The sequence below is a fragment of the Lampris incognitus genome, chromosome 7, assembly GCF_029633865.1.
Source record: "Lampris incognitus isolate fLamInc1 chromosome 7, fLamInc1.hap2, whole genome shotgun sequence".
In the NCBI taxonomy this organism is placed as follows: domain Eukaryota; kingdom Metazoa; phylum Chordata; class Actinopteri; order Lampriformes; family Lampridae; genus Lampris; species Lampris incognitus.
Genome location: NC_079217.1, coordinates 39,183,353 through 39,199,194, shown reverse-complemented (window position 1 = coordinate 39,199,194; position 15,842 = coordinate 39,183,353). Strand labels below are relative to the sequence as shown.

General features: G+C 41.9%; 1 protein-coding gene across 2 annotated transcripts in view; it reads right to left on the bottom strand.

The window, feature by feature from the left end:
- Positions 1–7,324, bottom strand: part of kcnab1a (potassium voltage-gated channel subfamily A regulatory beta subunit 1a) — a 190,328-nt gene extending 183,004 nt beyond the window's left edge. For both annotated transcript variants that reach the window (XM_056283409.1, XM_056283410.1), the window contains exon 1: positions 7,113–7,324. In XM_056283409.1, the coding sequence (XP_056139384.1) occupies positions 7,113–7,324 (212 nt within the window). The remainder of the gene's footprint in view (positions 1–7,112) is intronic.
- Positions 7,325–15,842: the final 8,518 nt, after the last annotated feature.

Below are 15,842 nucleotides of genomic sequence, written 5' to 3'. Positions count from 1 at the left end.
TTTATATTGTGCACTGTTGTAATGTCAGTGCTAAATAAATATTTTCATACTTTTGTAATTGATTTATTCTTTGAAATGCAATGCCTTGATTTTAGTGAGGTTAGTACACAGTCAGAGCCATAAATGCAATGGTTCTAATAATTGACATAATAATTTCTTTCGGTGTTTCAGTTTTCGGCCTTGGTTTCCTCATTTTTGGTTTTCGGTTTCGGCCAAGAATTTTCATTTCGGTGCATCTCTAGTTTGAATCCTAGTCTCTATCCTCTCCTGCCTGTCCTCTCTGATCTTATCAATTTTGCAGATGCAGATGTTTACTATAACTGTATACTAGTCTACGGGGGGGGGGGTCTTTTTCAAGTTAATGAACTGTGTACACATCACATCACATCACATCGGGTAGTGGTAGTGGATTTAGTGTTGTTGTTTTTTTTTTCAAACAGACACAGGGATAAGTTTTAATGCTGCTCCTGTTTTCATTCTGCTACTGTAGTAAACTATTGGATTGTGGTGAGTTGCACACAAAAGAGAGCCTCTCAGCACCATGATTACACCTGTTTTTCTAAACAGGTGGGCATTACAGCATGCAGACATTTATCACTGTGTTTTTAGATCCTCAGGGAGTACATTACAGTCACACTTCTGTTCCACCATGGTGGAATTGCCCATTAACACGGGCATCAATGTAAAAATGAATCAATCAATTAATCAATCTGTAAGTCCTTTCCAGTCAACGGCTCATTATTGTTCTGACCAGTAAGCGCTGTCACCATAGAGACGGCAATTCAGAGAGAGGTGTCAGTCAGACACAGTGATAGGTGGGACAAAGCACTGACATTACCACCCTCCCAGACTCTTACCTAGCCATTAAAGCAACTGTAATCTTGTTGTTGTTGTTTTTCCTCTCTACATTCCTTATGGTTACAGAATTGTTTTAACATATCCTAAGGATAACAAACAAGGCTCACTGAAAAGTTATAATGACGATGGAGATGTTAAGTTCAAAATGTTCTGGTTTATGTTGACCAGATGTAGTCCATAAGGTTAGTCATTCTTACGACTTGTTGAAAGAATCCCTTTTCTGGCATCTGAGTCAGAGACATTTGAGTTTGAAGGAGATGAATTGCTAAATCTATTGGTCCATCGTTTTGTGTGTGTGTGTGTGTGTGTGTGTGTGTGTGTGTGTGAAAGGTGAAACACTGTGTGAGTGGGAGGGGCATAGAAGATTCATCTCTCTATAACCATCAGAAAGGTCAAATCTGACAAATTCGGGGTGTGTGTGTGTGTAGGTGGGTGTTTTTGTGGTGCTATGGTGTGTGCAGAGCGAATGTATTTGTGTATGTGCATGTCAATGTGCATGCTGTTAAATGTAATGCATGAATGTGGACGCAAACACCGAATCAGTCCTTAGCATGTAACTCCGTCAGCAGTCTCAGTCAGTAGTACACAGTAACCCAAGTCATTTCCTGGTCATTTAAAAATCAATACTAGATATCTCTTTCTATTTGACATTTATCACTCATATTCCAACTGTCTTTGCTATCCACATGCAAACACAAATATGTTCAAATTTGCAAGCATGCATACGTGCACACAAGTAGTGCTGAAATAATTAGGCAATTAGTTGACAGGCAGAAAATTGATTCTAACGTTGGTAATTGTTTAATAATTTTAATCACCAAACATGTGTTAGTTAGAGCTTCAGCAATGCCTGCTTGCTCAGATTCAAACCTTTATAAAAAGGGCTTGATAGCTGTTTCTTGGCTGCTGGTCAGACCTGTTTTAAGATGTCACATTGGGCCCTGGGAACTTGCAACCGGTATTTACCAGTAGAGTATATGATTAACCCATTAATTTTCATTTCATTATTATTTACGTATTCCGCTCATGGTAATGCACAGCTCCAGAGAGAAACAAGCAAACTAATGATCAAACACAAATCAATTTACACATTCCATGATTGAAAAGGAGCAGGGAGAAGAAAATCTTATTTTGCCTGCCCCTTCCTCAAACATAAATAAACAACAGAATAGATGGTCTGTCAGTCAGTTACTCAACAACTAATACTTACAGCAACATGAAAAATGAAAAAGAATCAAAAAGCCATACACAATCAACTGAAAACTCATTACCTGACAACTCCATATTGTCTAATTATTATTTCCTTATACATTTTCTAGAACTGAAAGATATTTACACAACCCTTTAGATCGTTCTCTGAAGAATTCCACAGTTTGACGCCACATGCTAAAATACACATGTGCTTTAAAGTAGTACATGCATACTGACGTTTAAAATTAAAATTCCTATGGTCCTCATCCTATGAACTAAAAACAAATAATTTTTGTAAATCTTCTGGTAATACTCTGCTTTTTGCCCTCTACATAACTAACAATGTCTGTAACTCAACTAAATCTTTAAGTTTCACTAATCCTGACTTAATAAACAGTCTGTTGGTGTGTGCTCTTGGTTCTACTTTATGAATAATTCTTACTGCTCTTTTCTGTAATATAACCAATGGCTTTATGTTGCCCATGTACATGTTGCCCCAGACTTCCACGCAGTAACTGATGTATGGCAAAATAAGTGAACAGTACAGAATTCGCATTACCTTGTAATCTAACATGTACTTTGCTTTGTTCAAAACAGAAATATTCTTAGACACCTTTGTTTTTACATACGCTATATGAGATTTCCATGTCAGTTTGTCATCCACTATTATATCCAAAAATATAAACTCAGATACTCTTTCAAGATCAACTCCATTTATAGACAGTAAAACATTTTCATCCTTTTTCTGTTTAGAAAAAAACCATAAACTAAGTTTTGTTCAAATTCAATAACTCATTTTCATCAAACCATCTTTTCAGTTTGACCATTTCATTTACAATGCTTTCTGCTAAATTTTTTAAATCATCTCCTGAACTAATAAAATTAGTGTCATCTGCAAACAAACAAACAAACAATTTCAGTATCTTTGACACTTCACATATGTCATTGATATATGAAATGAAAAGTTTTGGCCCCAACACCGAGCCTTGTGGGACTCCACATTCAATCTTCATGCACTCAGATGTATTGCCAACACACTGTACAAATTTTTTTCTGTTATCTAATTGAAAAAATAGTCAATGGATTAACTGATCATGGAAATAATTGTTAGCTGCAGTTCTAGTGTGTACAACCCCCCCATAAGCACACCCCAAAACACACATACATATGCAGTCACACAAACACACACAACATTCATACGCACACAATGAAACAAATCATACAAAGAAAGACAAACACATCTGCAAATGTCCTGCATCATTCACCCATACTGCAAGGCCAAAGCAGATGGTGCGTAGTACCTACAGTTCACTTCCGGGGGGGGGGGGGGCATGAAGAGAGCAGAACAAGAACCAAACAGAAACAAAAAGTGGAAACAAAAAGCAGGAAATAGAGGGAGGGAGGATAGAAGTCTGTGAGAGAGGGATAAAAAAAGATGGGGGGTTAGAGACCGGGATGACAATCCCTCAGGGTTTTACTGTCAGCAGAAGATAAGGCAGCACTGAATGATCGGTACACAGACAAGTATCATCTTTCCCTCATTCAATTCAATTCAATTCAATGATGCTTTATTTGCTTGACTGCATTTATTACAACGTTGCCAAAGCAGGTGACAGCAAAACAGGTCAAAAGAGTACCAAACAAAAAAAAAAATATTAAAACAAATGAAAAAGGAATAGATGGAACTGGCAGAAACATAGAACAGCACTTGAACAGCAACTGACAGTAATTTAGAGTGTTGTGGTCACTCACTGACCCTTAGGCTGCGGCATTTTGACACATATTGTGCCGCAAGGTGTGCACTTTGGCCCTCTCCTAAAATAAGTGGCCATTGTTCTTTCTCCAGTTTTTTCATGTTCCCTCATGCTCTCTCTTTCCAAGCCTCTCTGCTTCCCCCTCTTCTCCCTCGCCCCTTTAGTTTGTCTTTGTCTTTCCTCTTTCTGCCTATCTCCCTCGCTCTCGCTTTCTTGCTTTCCAAGCCTCTCCTTGCTCCTCTTTCCCCCAGCTTGCTCGTCTGTCTTGTTGTCGTCCACTCTCTCTCCACGTCCTCCTGTTCTCTCTCTCTCTCTCTCTCTCTCTCTCTCTCTCTCTCTCTCTCTCTCTCTCTCTCTCTCTCTCTCTCTCTCTCTCTCTCTCTCTCTCTCTCTCGCTCTCTCTCTGTCAGTTTGTTCTCAGGGTCTCTGAGGGAGGTGTAGAAACCCTAGCTCGGCCTCCTCTATTGTCACAACTCATTTTCCCCAACTGGCCTCTGAACTTTTAATGACAAACTGACTGGAAGACCGCTCAACCATATGGCCTGTAATGCTACACATATAGAGCACATTGTGTGGGAGCTGACAGTTCTATTGAACTGTCCTCTGTGTGTGTGTGTGTGTGTGTGTGTGTGTGTGTGTGTGTGTGTGTGTGTGTGTGTGTGTGTGTGTGTGTGTGTGTGTGCGTGTCTATGGTTTTGCACATTTTTTTTGTGTAACATTCTCTCATCATTTTCCAAGAAGGGATTACAGCGTACATACTAAATATATGTTAACATGTTATGTGTGACTAATTTGTTCTCATGGTTCTTCTTAAAGCTAAAGCATTAAAAAAAGAAAAACAGAACGTTTTCAAAAAGGGCATCTATTTGCATGTAAATTGTACCTTTAATGACCTATAACATGAATAATTCAAAGTCCCCAGGGTTTTTCATTCAGATGGAAACAAACAAAAAACTACCTTAATCAGTGTCAAACTGTATCATCTCTATCTCTGCATCTATTAATATAGGGGTAGGACAGAGGAAAACAACCCCCCCCCCTTTGAGAATTAACCCCTCACAGTACGACAGTTTAACAAAATTAATCGCGATGCCGATTATTCTTCAAAGGAAGTATTATTAAAGTCCGTAGATATCTAATGTCCTTACATATGAAGGATGATGGGTGCACATATTTCTGACAAGGTGTTTTGTTGCCCTGTGCATCAAGACAGGAATAGCGTGACAGACGTGCAGAATACCCTACGCAGCGTTTAGCTGAATGCAGCGATGTTGGACTTTTTGGATTTCTGTCGGGTCGTCCTGTGTTAGCACTAAAAACAGCTCCCCTCCGATGTTACATGTACACATACACGTGCACGCACGTGACACAGGCGGGCGTGCACACGACACACACACACACACACACACACACACACACACACACACACACACGAGTGCATTCGCTCGCACACGAGAGGAGTCCACAGACACACATACAAGTCTTCTCTCCGGCGCACTTCTGCGGAGTTGGGTAGGAAAGTCACGGCGCCATGTTTTACGTAAGACTCTCATCCCGAGGCTGCGAGTCAACACGCAAGCCGGCTGAACGAGAGCCCTGCCGAGGTCAAACCAGACTCAGACGGTCTGCCCACACTGCAGAGCTGTCTCAACAATGCACGGCAGAGGAGGGAGGAGAGGAGAGAGAGAGGTAAAGAGAGATCTCGCCTGTGTGTGGGAGAGAGAGAGAGAGAGAGGGGGGGGGGGAGGAGGATTGCTTTCTATTTGTGTCATTTGGAAGCGCCTGAAGACTGAACGTTGAAACTTTTGAAACGGAGAGAGAAATAAAGTGAGGGACAGTGAGTGAGTTACCTGACACACAGTGTTGCTGTTATATTTCATGACAGTATATTAATTGTGTTTTGTACCGTTTCTTTGCTGTAGTGTATTTGTTTTCAATGTTTTCCAATTAATGTTTAGCTTTTTCAATGTTTAAACCCTTGCTTTGGCAATATGTACAGTGTTACGTCATGTCAATAAAGCTATTTGAGTTTGAGTTTGAATTTGAGAGAGAGCGAGAGAGAGCGAGAGAGAGAGAGAGAGAGAGAGAGAGAGAGAGAGAGAGAGAGAGAGAGAGAGAGAGAGAGAGACGTGTGTGAGAGGTAGATGGGGAGAGAGGTGGACTTGAGAGAAAAGCAAAAGGAGAGACTCAGTAAAAGTAAAAAGGTTGTGTTAAAGATTTGTTGGTGCAGTCCAGCAACCAACTGCAGGGCATTTCTTTGCAATGGCAGGCAGTAACAGGATGAGTATGGCCGTGGGGACTGTCCAGTGGCAGATGGAGCCACAGTCAAATCTCACATTTTTGCCATTCTCTGCACTTTCCCAAACTAGATGTAGCTTCACAGACCGTCCTGTGTGCACCATGAACAGAAATATGAATCCCTGATGAGTTGCATAAATTAAAATTTGATTCAAAAAATATATAGTTAAATGTATTAAAAAGTTGAGCTAGCATTTTTGTGTGCAATTCCTGTTTGCATTTTTGTCTTCAATTGAATGGGGGGAAAAACTGAAACCTTTGTTTAATATGGGTTAATTAATCGGAATTCAGACACTGGAGCCTCTGAATTTATGGAATTACAGTTTCTTTTTAAATTCTTAATTCAGCAAAGTATAAGTGTGTATGCCCATATCAGAGACTGGAAATAATATGACTGGTGAGGTTCAAGGGAACAGAAGTAAGACCAATGTTTTAGATTCTTACAGCAAGTGATATGACACAACCAAAAGAAAATGAAGGGTATAATCGATATTAGAGCAAAAAGAGGTTATTTAATGACATCACCAACATCGCACCATCAGAAAATGAAGCTATGAGGTCTTGAGTATAAGTGACTTAAATGCATGTATGCAAGGTGTACAAAAAGCAGCAGAAGAAATATGAACATCAAAAAAGTAAAACAACCTAATTAAGGAACATTTTTTGCATATATGCAAAGAGCAACAATAAAACCAACAAACTTTACAACATCAAAACGCACAGAGCAAAATAAAGTTGCTGATGAAAGAGACTGAAAGGATACAATGAAGAAATCTAATGTATTGTAAGAAAAAAATGTAAATGACGAAACTGTATCATTGGTACATACAAGCAAAAAAAAAATCAACGACATAACCAGACTGGCTAGAATTCAGCAAGGAACCAGTGTCATTACTACATTTATCCCAGACAGGTGTGCTCAAACACCTGACCCCGCATAACCCTGATTCTGATGAAGATAGCACTCATTAGCCCACACACACACACACATACACACACACACACACACACCTGTATTTCATGCCGGTGTGTTTCCCTGTGGACTCCTTCAGCGAGATGTGGTGCCTGGGAGTGAAGGACCCAAAGCTGCGAGCGATGATGGCCACGGTGCGAAACTTTGCCCTGGCTTGGTTGACCACATTAGGGCTGGTTGCACTCTGCTTGCTGTGGTCTCCATTCCCCCTCTTCAGGTTATGGTCTGTACAGGCTATGGACACCTGCATGGCTGACCTGCGAGTGAGGCAGTATACTACCCAAGATAGAAGCAAGTATGGACGGATGGCAAGAGCGGAGGAGGGAGAGAGAGTCGCCGGAAAGAAAGTCTGATTGAAGCGAGGCAAGTCCTAACCGGCGAGTTTTCAAACCTCGTGGTTTGGCATCTTGTCTTTGCTGCGTTAGAGCTCTGTTTTCAGAGTCCTGCTTTCTTGGAAATTGTTATTCTTCCACTACAAAGTCCCAAACGCTGTCTCTCAAGTCCGCATCACTTTTTTTTTCTTGTGCATTAAAATAAAGCTACGAGAGCTTCTGCTGTTTGTTGTTTTCCTCTATTACTTCACCTCTTTGATTTCAAGTCTTTCCTTGCAGGAGAGAGGCATCTAACAAAGGCCAAGAATCAAAATCTTGGGAAGAACAAAGACTACTCAGTTCCCCGGTTCATGTCCCCTGCTCCTCCCTGCTGCTGCGTCGCACTCTGGGAATTATCTGACAGGGTTTCAGAGGGAGAGCTGGCTGCAGAATGCCGAGCGGAGGAGCTGGAGAGATTCCAGGGATCGTAGAGAGAGAGAGAGAAAGAGTCAGAGACAGAGAGCGAGAGAGAGCGAGAGAGAGCGAGAAGTGGTCCACGGTCTGCACTTTCCCTCGCTCTGACTGTGGAGAGAAAGGCGGAGAGAGCGACAGCGTGACGAGAGAAAGGAGAGAGGAGGTGGGGGGAGGATCAAAGGATGGATGAGGGGACGAATGGAGGAGGAGAGAGTGATAGCGAGACAGAGAGAGAGAAAGAGAGCGAGAGAGGAGGGTGGAAGTCACTCTCAGGTCCAAGCAGGGTACACTGTCATAGTTGTGCCATCAGCACTTTTTCCTCTCTTGACATTTGTTCTTCTGGTTCTTTTTTCTTTTCCTCTCTTGCCATTATTGCCCCCCCCCTTAGTCTCTCTCTTGCGCTCCCTCACCCCAGCTTGCTGATGTTAATGTGTGTCACTAATGTGTATCTGCCCCAGATTCTCCCTCTTTCTCCCCTTATCCCCCCCCCAAAAAATTTTTCTTCTCGGTCCAAAATTTTGACGCTCCACTCGCTGTTTAATTGGGGTTTTGTCCTTCTCAGCAGGGCTGCTCCATGTCCGACGGTGCATCTTCAGGGAAGCAAGGTTTCCGCTGCAGTGCCCCCCCCTCCTCTCAATCGCTCTCTCTCACTCTGTCTCTCTCTCAATCCTCTCACTGTACAGACGCTCGTGTTCCTGTTACTCGGTGGTGTTCCCCTCTTTCTCCACCGAATGCTCTCTCTCTCTCTCTCAACACCAGAGGATTTTTCTGTGCAACCCACATGAGCACAAGCGATAAATAACTGAAAATAAACATCAGTTGGCTCAGTGTCCAGTTGCTGTTCATGGGGTGTAGCAGTGCACTTTGAATTGTGTTGCCATTACTATGCTACAACAGAACATGTGTTCAAAAAGAGAAAGAAAAAAATGGGCCAATGCTTTGATTTGTTTTGTTTTGCCTTAATATTTGGCAGTTACATTATAGCCTGTGTACCTGTAAATTTCATGTCGTATTTGGCAGAAAAGGTAAGTAGGTTCAGGTTCTGCCTCGTTTTGTGCATCTTTTTAATGAGAAATCACATGAAAGAACATAAAACAAAGATATAACGTGATGAAAAAAAAACAAGTATGGTACATCTGAAGAGCAGGCTTCCTTATCATTTTACAGTATTTTCTGACTGTATGAAATCTATTTGACCCACATTTCCACACAATATTCACTGTACATTCAGCCCCCATCAGCAGCCAAAACTCAAAGAGAAAGAGACTGGATGGACAAGATGGGGGAGGTGTCAAGAGACCAAAGGAAAGAGAGAAAGAAAAGAATAAAAACCGTAAGGAGAACGAATGAATGGGTCTGTATTTGTACCTTTACGTGTGTGTGTGCATGTGTGTGTGTGTGTGTGTGTGTGTCTGTTCATGTGTGTGTTTTTAGATGCTAAGCATCTGAGTGAGAGCTTTCTCTATCACTTATTCACAAACCCAATGTTAAAGAGTCCATCTCTACGGTCGGTGTGTGTGTGTGTGTGTGGGGGGGGGGGTCATCAGTCTTCATATCTCTGCAAGTCCCCCTCATGTGGATCAGACCATTCTTCCTGCTATAAGCTGCTTGCAACCTTTGTTGCCAACTTGTTGGCTTTGTGTTCAGTTGTAGAAACTTTCCAGACTCATGCTCTCAAAAGAGAGCGGTGACAAAACCATCACCTTTCTCTGATCTGTGGGAGACTGTGCCGACACCAATACATTTGGTGACAAAGTAGTCTTGCATGGCCAGACCTATCTCCACACTTCGTGTTCGCGCTGTGCCAGCGCTGGAGAAAGGTCTGGCTGAACCCATTATACTTCTGGTGAAGGGGGGGAAAAAACACTCTGGCTTGTTTGTATTTCTTTAAACCAACCATAATCGTCTTGGGCGGTGCTAAGCCCAGGATGCAGCGATGGTGCCCTTGCAAAATAGTGTGAAATCACCACATAAAAGAAAAAATAAATGTAAAAAATAAAAAAATAAAGTAGCACGTAAAAGACATATGTCGACTATGCTATATGACTTATTGATAAAAAAGACAAACATAACTCAATCATCGATGTCCTAGATATGAAGCCTCCTATACCCGCCTACCTCACCGGACTCGTTAAAACCACAGACCATTTAATAGCTGCATGTAGCTCTTGGAGAACGTTATCAAACTGATAGCACAGAGGCTTGTGTGAAGTGGAACGGATCGGCACATCGGTCAAGTCAATGTCAGTGGTGCATGGCGCTGCCAGAGTTGAAAGATGTGCCAAATCAACTCCGGCTGACGATGGCTGTGTCAAAAAACAGATCCGCATCAGGAATGAGAGTCTTGTGAGATGGAGTCTGGGCTTGTCTAAGGTGCCTTCACAAGTTGTTGCTGTCCTGCATCTCATCTCATCATCGGCCGCTTCTCTGGGGTCAGGCCATGCTGGCAGCAAGCTAAGTAGGGCACTCCAGATGTCCCTCTCCCCAGCAACACCCTCCAGCTCCTCCTGGGGGATCCCAAGGCATTTCTAGGCCAGATTGGACATGTAGTCCCTCCAGCGAGTTCTGGGTCTACCCCGGGGTCTCCTCCCAGTTGGATTTGCCCAGAAAACCTCCAAAGGAAGGCCCCCAGGAGGCCTCCTAGGTGCCTAAATCTAAATCTAAGACTCATATAGTCCTGTCATATAGTCTGGTCAGCCAATGGCAGGCTTATAGCCACAGCCTACTGAGTCAGACGGGTGACAAAGTGATGCAGAAGCACCAACATAACCCGATCCACACTTCACCCTCCCACCCGTGTCAATGGAAGTCCAGCCTGCTTACAGCAGGCTCAGATATAAGCTGTAATATAGCTATATGGCAAAGAATAAAATAAAGTAAACAAAAGAAAAAAAAATAATTCAATGAGCAGTTATGTTAAAATGTTAATTAAATCATCTAGACTGTCTACACTTTCATTAAAGATCTATGCTGTTTTCTTTTCCTTAACAATTTCAGTGTCACTTTCTGTCTTTCCCTTCCATATTTAAATAACAGTTAGTGACAGAAACTAATATGGCAGGACTGGTATTGCAAACTGTGGACTGAAATCACTTACTATATCCCCCTGGTCATTACAACCTCCTACGGCTGTGTGTCAAAACCCAGCAGTCCAGCTCTATAGAAATCATTGCAAACCGACCCGCACGTAGAGAAGACTGACGAGGTGATCGGCTTTATTTGACTGTGACCGAACAGCCAATGTTTAAAATGCTGCTTGATTTTATTTTCAGGCATCCCAATTTCATTCAGTAGTACAACAGCTCACTGGCCGGCCTGTTCTCTCTCTCCCTCGTTCTCTCTTCCTCATCTTCAACAATCTCCTTCTTTTCTCAGAATGCAGTCAGACATCTTTGTGTGTGTGTGTGTGTGTGTGTGTGTGTGTGTGTGTGTGTGTGTGTGTGTGTGTGTGTGTGTGAGTGACAGCATCCCCTCTCTCTCAGTTAAAGAGTGTACAATAGGAATTGACTGAGGATCTTTTTATGATTATATAACAAACAAGTAAACTTCTCATATGGCTTGTTCTTCCTCCGTCCCACCCTACTCAGAGATGAATGGTATATAGACATATACAGCTGCAGATCAAATCCATAATGCACCAAATTAAATAGTTATTCCTCAACACCCCCCCCCCATATCAGTCACATGCCTTTCCACAGGGGAACTGCTCATTCTTGACCAATTCCTCACATGAAATTGAGGCCCAGGCAAAGCCCAATGCTGTAATCCCTCTCACTTTAATGAGAGGGGGAAAAGTACTGGGGGAATAAATTGTGGCCTTGAGGCATACTACCGTGTTGGCGTTTGCGTGCTTGTACAAGAGATAGGGGGGCATGTGGGTATGTTTGCAGGTGTGTGAGTGTGTGTGTGTGTGTGTGTGTTTGAGAGTGTCAATGTGAAGACTTGAGATCTGTCTCTTTCCATTCCTCACGGTCGACATCAAAATGTAACTGGATGAAAACTGTATTAATCTCAATCAGTCACAGTTCTCCCATGTGGAAAATAGCTTAAAAAAAAGAATGGCTTGTTCTTCTTGTATTAAATAAAAAAAAACAGCAACTATATTGTTTTGACCTTTATTTGTGTGTTATATATATATATATATATATATATATATATATATATATATATATATATAACATTTACGTGAATGTGATCATTTCCTGACCATTAGCAGGTTGTTGGGGGCTTAACTTGAAATTCAAGCAATTCACGTGCTAGCAACATATGACCACGTGTTGTTTATACAGGCACACGCGCACCTCCTTCCCTGTATAAAATGGATGCATTTAAACTGCCAGAGCAGAGGCATTTTATAGGAATTCAGTGGTGCATTAACACCAATAGGCTAAATGTATTTCACAATATCAACCACATTACACAGGTTTAGATGTACAGATTTTAGCTCCCAATCAGACATCTACATGTATTTTCCTTCCATCATCCAAAACTGTGGGAAGTTCATTCCAGTGTATGACATGCTCCACACCAAGCTGCAACACAGCAAACATGAATCACACATTCATCCTAAAGAGCTAACACGCTGTAATTAGCAAGTGGCATTTTTATGATTGCATTACCTCGAAGGGGTTAGGCGAGAGGCTGCCGTAAGTGAAGCACATTTACAACTAGAAGGTCAACACAACGGTTTGAAAATCTGGGCACAGGAAACAAATAAGGCAAACTCTCTTCCAATTACTGCACACACAAAAAACCCCAAAACATTCAGCTATCCATCCATTTTCTGAGCCACTTATCCTAATTAGGGTGGCAGCGGGCTGAATTCTATCCCAGCACTCATTGGGCAGAAGGCGGGGAAACACCCTGGACAGGTTGGCAGTCCATCGCAGTCCCATTCGGCCATTAACCAGGAATTCCCATGACTGTGTGTCATCAGCAGGATGTAATGCTTTGCTGCATATTTCCCTTTTTATGCCTTTGAGCCATATACTCAGTTTCAGTGTCGAGCATTATTATACACTATTTTGTTTATACTATATTTGAATATCAGAGTTTTGCCCTATTCCATTTTGTTCTTCCTGCCTGTTTTGCCATTCAAGTTCAAGTTCAACTTTATTATCATGTATATATGAAATTCTTGTGTTCTGGCTCTCTCTGAACACACGGGGCACAAGGACTGAGGACACAAGGACACGCCATCCTCCCAAAAAAAAAAAGACAACACTACAGACCCACATAGACTGTGTACACAATGAATTCAAGCATTATATACATACATATACAGTGGTCCTTGAACGTTTGTGAACCCTTTAGAATTTTCTATATTTCTGCATAAATATGACCTAAAACATCATCAGATTTTTCTGCATACACATGGCTCTCCATGGAACATGGTTAGCCACTGCTGCACTACACTATTTAACCAAAATCCAACATCACCCTCCCTCCTTCCCCAGTCACAATAAAAATGCTCCCCTCCACAAATCCACTAATAAACACACAACAACGTAAGGTGCATATGGGTGCGTCAGTTGTTCAGCAACCTGACTACCTATAGAAAGACACTATTACTGGGACAAGTGGTGTGTGATTTGATGCTCCAGTGACATTTTTTAGATGGAAAGAGTGAAAGCAGAACATGAGCGGGGTGGCTCGTTTCCTTAATGATGTTTTAGGCTTTCCTTTTGCAGCGAGTGTTGTAAATATTATGAAGTTGTGGTAGTTCCATGTCAATGATTTTAGCTGCTGTCTTCACAGTCCTTTGAAGCAGTCTGCAGTCCTGAGCAGTCAGGTTGCCAAACCACACTGTGATACTTAATTTTTAGTTGGAGGTTTGTAAAACCTGTAACCTGATTCACTTTTTTATTTTAAGATGTGTATAAAAGAGAAAAAGGTCAAGGTCCTGTAATATGTAGTGCATTTTTAAAGGTAATGGAATTGCAAGTTCGTTAAATACATAGATAAATACATTGGGCTGGGCTCCATGGACAACCTTTTTATGTAAATAAATAACATTAGGTGTGTTGTTATATAGATCTTTTGCACCCGTTTTCTTTTGGGAATGTAAAAGATGTGACGTAAAGTGAGATATACTGCAATTCATTTTCAATTGGATTTAATTTGTTCAGTAACCTGGAGCACTTTTATTTTGAGATTTATTTTGAGTGAGAGTAAGAAAAGTCCTGTAACCTGGAGCAGTTTTGGAGAAAATGTAAGTAATTTAATAGTCTTTTATTATGAACATAACATATTTTCCATTAAAGAAGGGTTACAAAAATGTTTGTATATGCTGTCAATTATAGTTCTTAGAAAGAAAGAAAATTCGTATCGGCAAAAATCGGAATCGGCAGGTCAAACTTTTAAAAAAAATCAGAAATCAGAATCGGCCAAGAAAATTGCAATCAGTGCATCTCTAGTTCATATATCCTGTATCAACTTCATCTTACAAAGTTTGCTAACCACAGTGGTGGTCTTCTGGCTCTCATGTTGTGCCTTGGGTCTGGTTCCTGTGCATTATGCACATTCTCAGCCAAAGTAAGCCCATCAAGCACAGTCTCATCGTACTCACTGGTGCAAACTAGAAACTCCTTTGGGAAGCGCACCAACTTTGATGCATTCCACTTCCGACCATTGCTGAGAAGGTACATACTCAGTCCAACTTTCTTGACGACTGTCATGGGATGTGTATAACTGGACAATCCCGTGTAAACATGCTCAGGTCTCCAGACCCGTACAGTGTCTAACAGTCTCTTGAACTTGCTTGTGTGGTATAGTTTTGTATGAGACAGGAAAGATGTTCAATTTGAATGCATCTTTCTATTCTTCAGTGGTCCCTGTAGTAGCATGTGGTGTAGCATGATAAGAACTCTGTTACTGCTTGTTTCCATGGTCTGTGCATTCTTTCTGCAGTGGAGAATGGAGCAATTGAAACCTTCAATTGCTCCATTTGCTCTCAGATAGTAGACAATGGAGTGTAGGCATTTTATCTCCCTCTCCGCATGGGAGGTAAACTGAAATCCATTGTCAGAGACTAGATAGACAGGGTTGCTTTCACACACTGAAGCCAAAAACGGAATTATCATTCCGTCATGACTGCAGGTGCGAATGCTACTTCTGGTCACTTACTGTAATAGTCTGTGAGAGTGATGGTATAACGACAGTCTCATGTAGCACACTCAAAGGGACCTGTTATGTCAATGGCCACCATTTCCCCTGGCCCATCTGAGCTGGCAATTCCACAGGAGTAAGTGGTGCAGCTGCAGTCTTTACCGTCTTGTCATTGTACTGGCATGGTACACATGAAGCTATTCTAGACTGTGCACATTTGTCCATTTGTGGTCACCAATATAGTTAACACAGTCTCTGCTTAGTATGCACTATTCTCTGGTGCCCCTCGTGTGCCAAGTCTATCACTTTGGACTGCAGTGAAGTGGGAACGACGAGGCGATCAGCACCTCTCATGACATATGCATCATTTACAGCCAGTTCATCTTGTACATTTAAGTATGGAGCAAGTTCGTTTGTCACATTCTTCCTGCATTTTGGCCAGCCTTTCTGTATCTACTGTCGTAATTGAGTCAATTCAGGACATGTCTGACATGCAGCCATGAACTCCAGCACAGACATGACATGCAAGGTATCCATAAAAACAGTAGCCATGATGTCCGGCTCCATTTCAGCGTCCCCTGTAGTAGGCAGAGGAAGCCTGGCCAGGCAGTCAGTGGTCACATTTTGTTTCCCAGGATGGTAAGCAACCTCATAAGTAGCTTTACTTATGAGGTTGCTTACCATCCTGGTAATCGTGCTGACCAACTTGCAATTCGCAGTCCGGCACGACCAGCACCCTTGGACGTGAGCAAGGTTGTAAGGGCTTGGTGGTCTGTGCGTAGCACAAAGTGATGTCCCCATAAATAGGTTCTCCACCTTTCTACTGCCCAAACGCATGCAAGTGCTTCACTTTCAACAGTAGAGTACTTTCTTTCA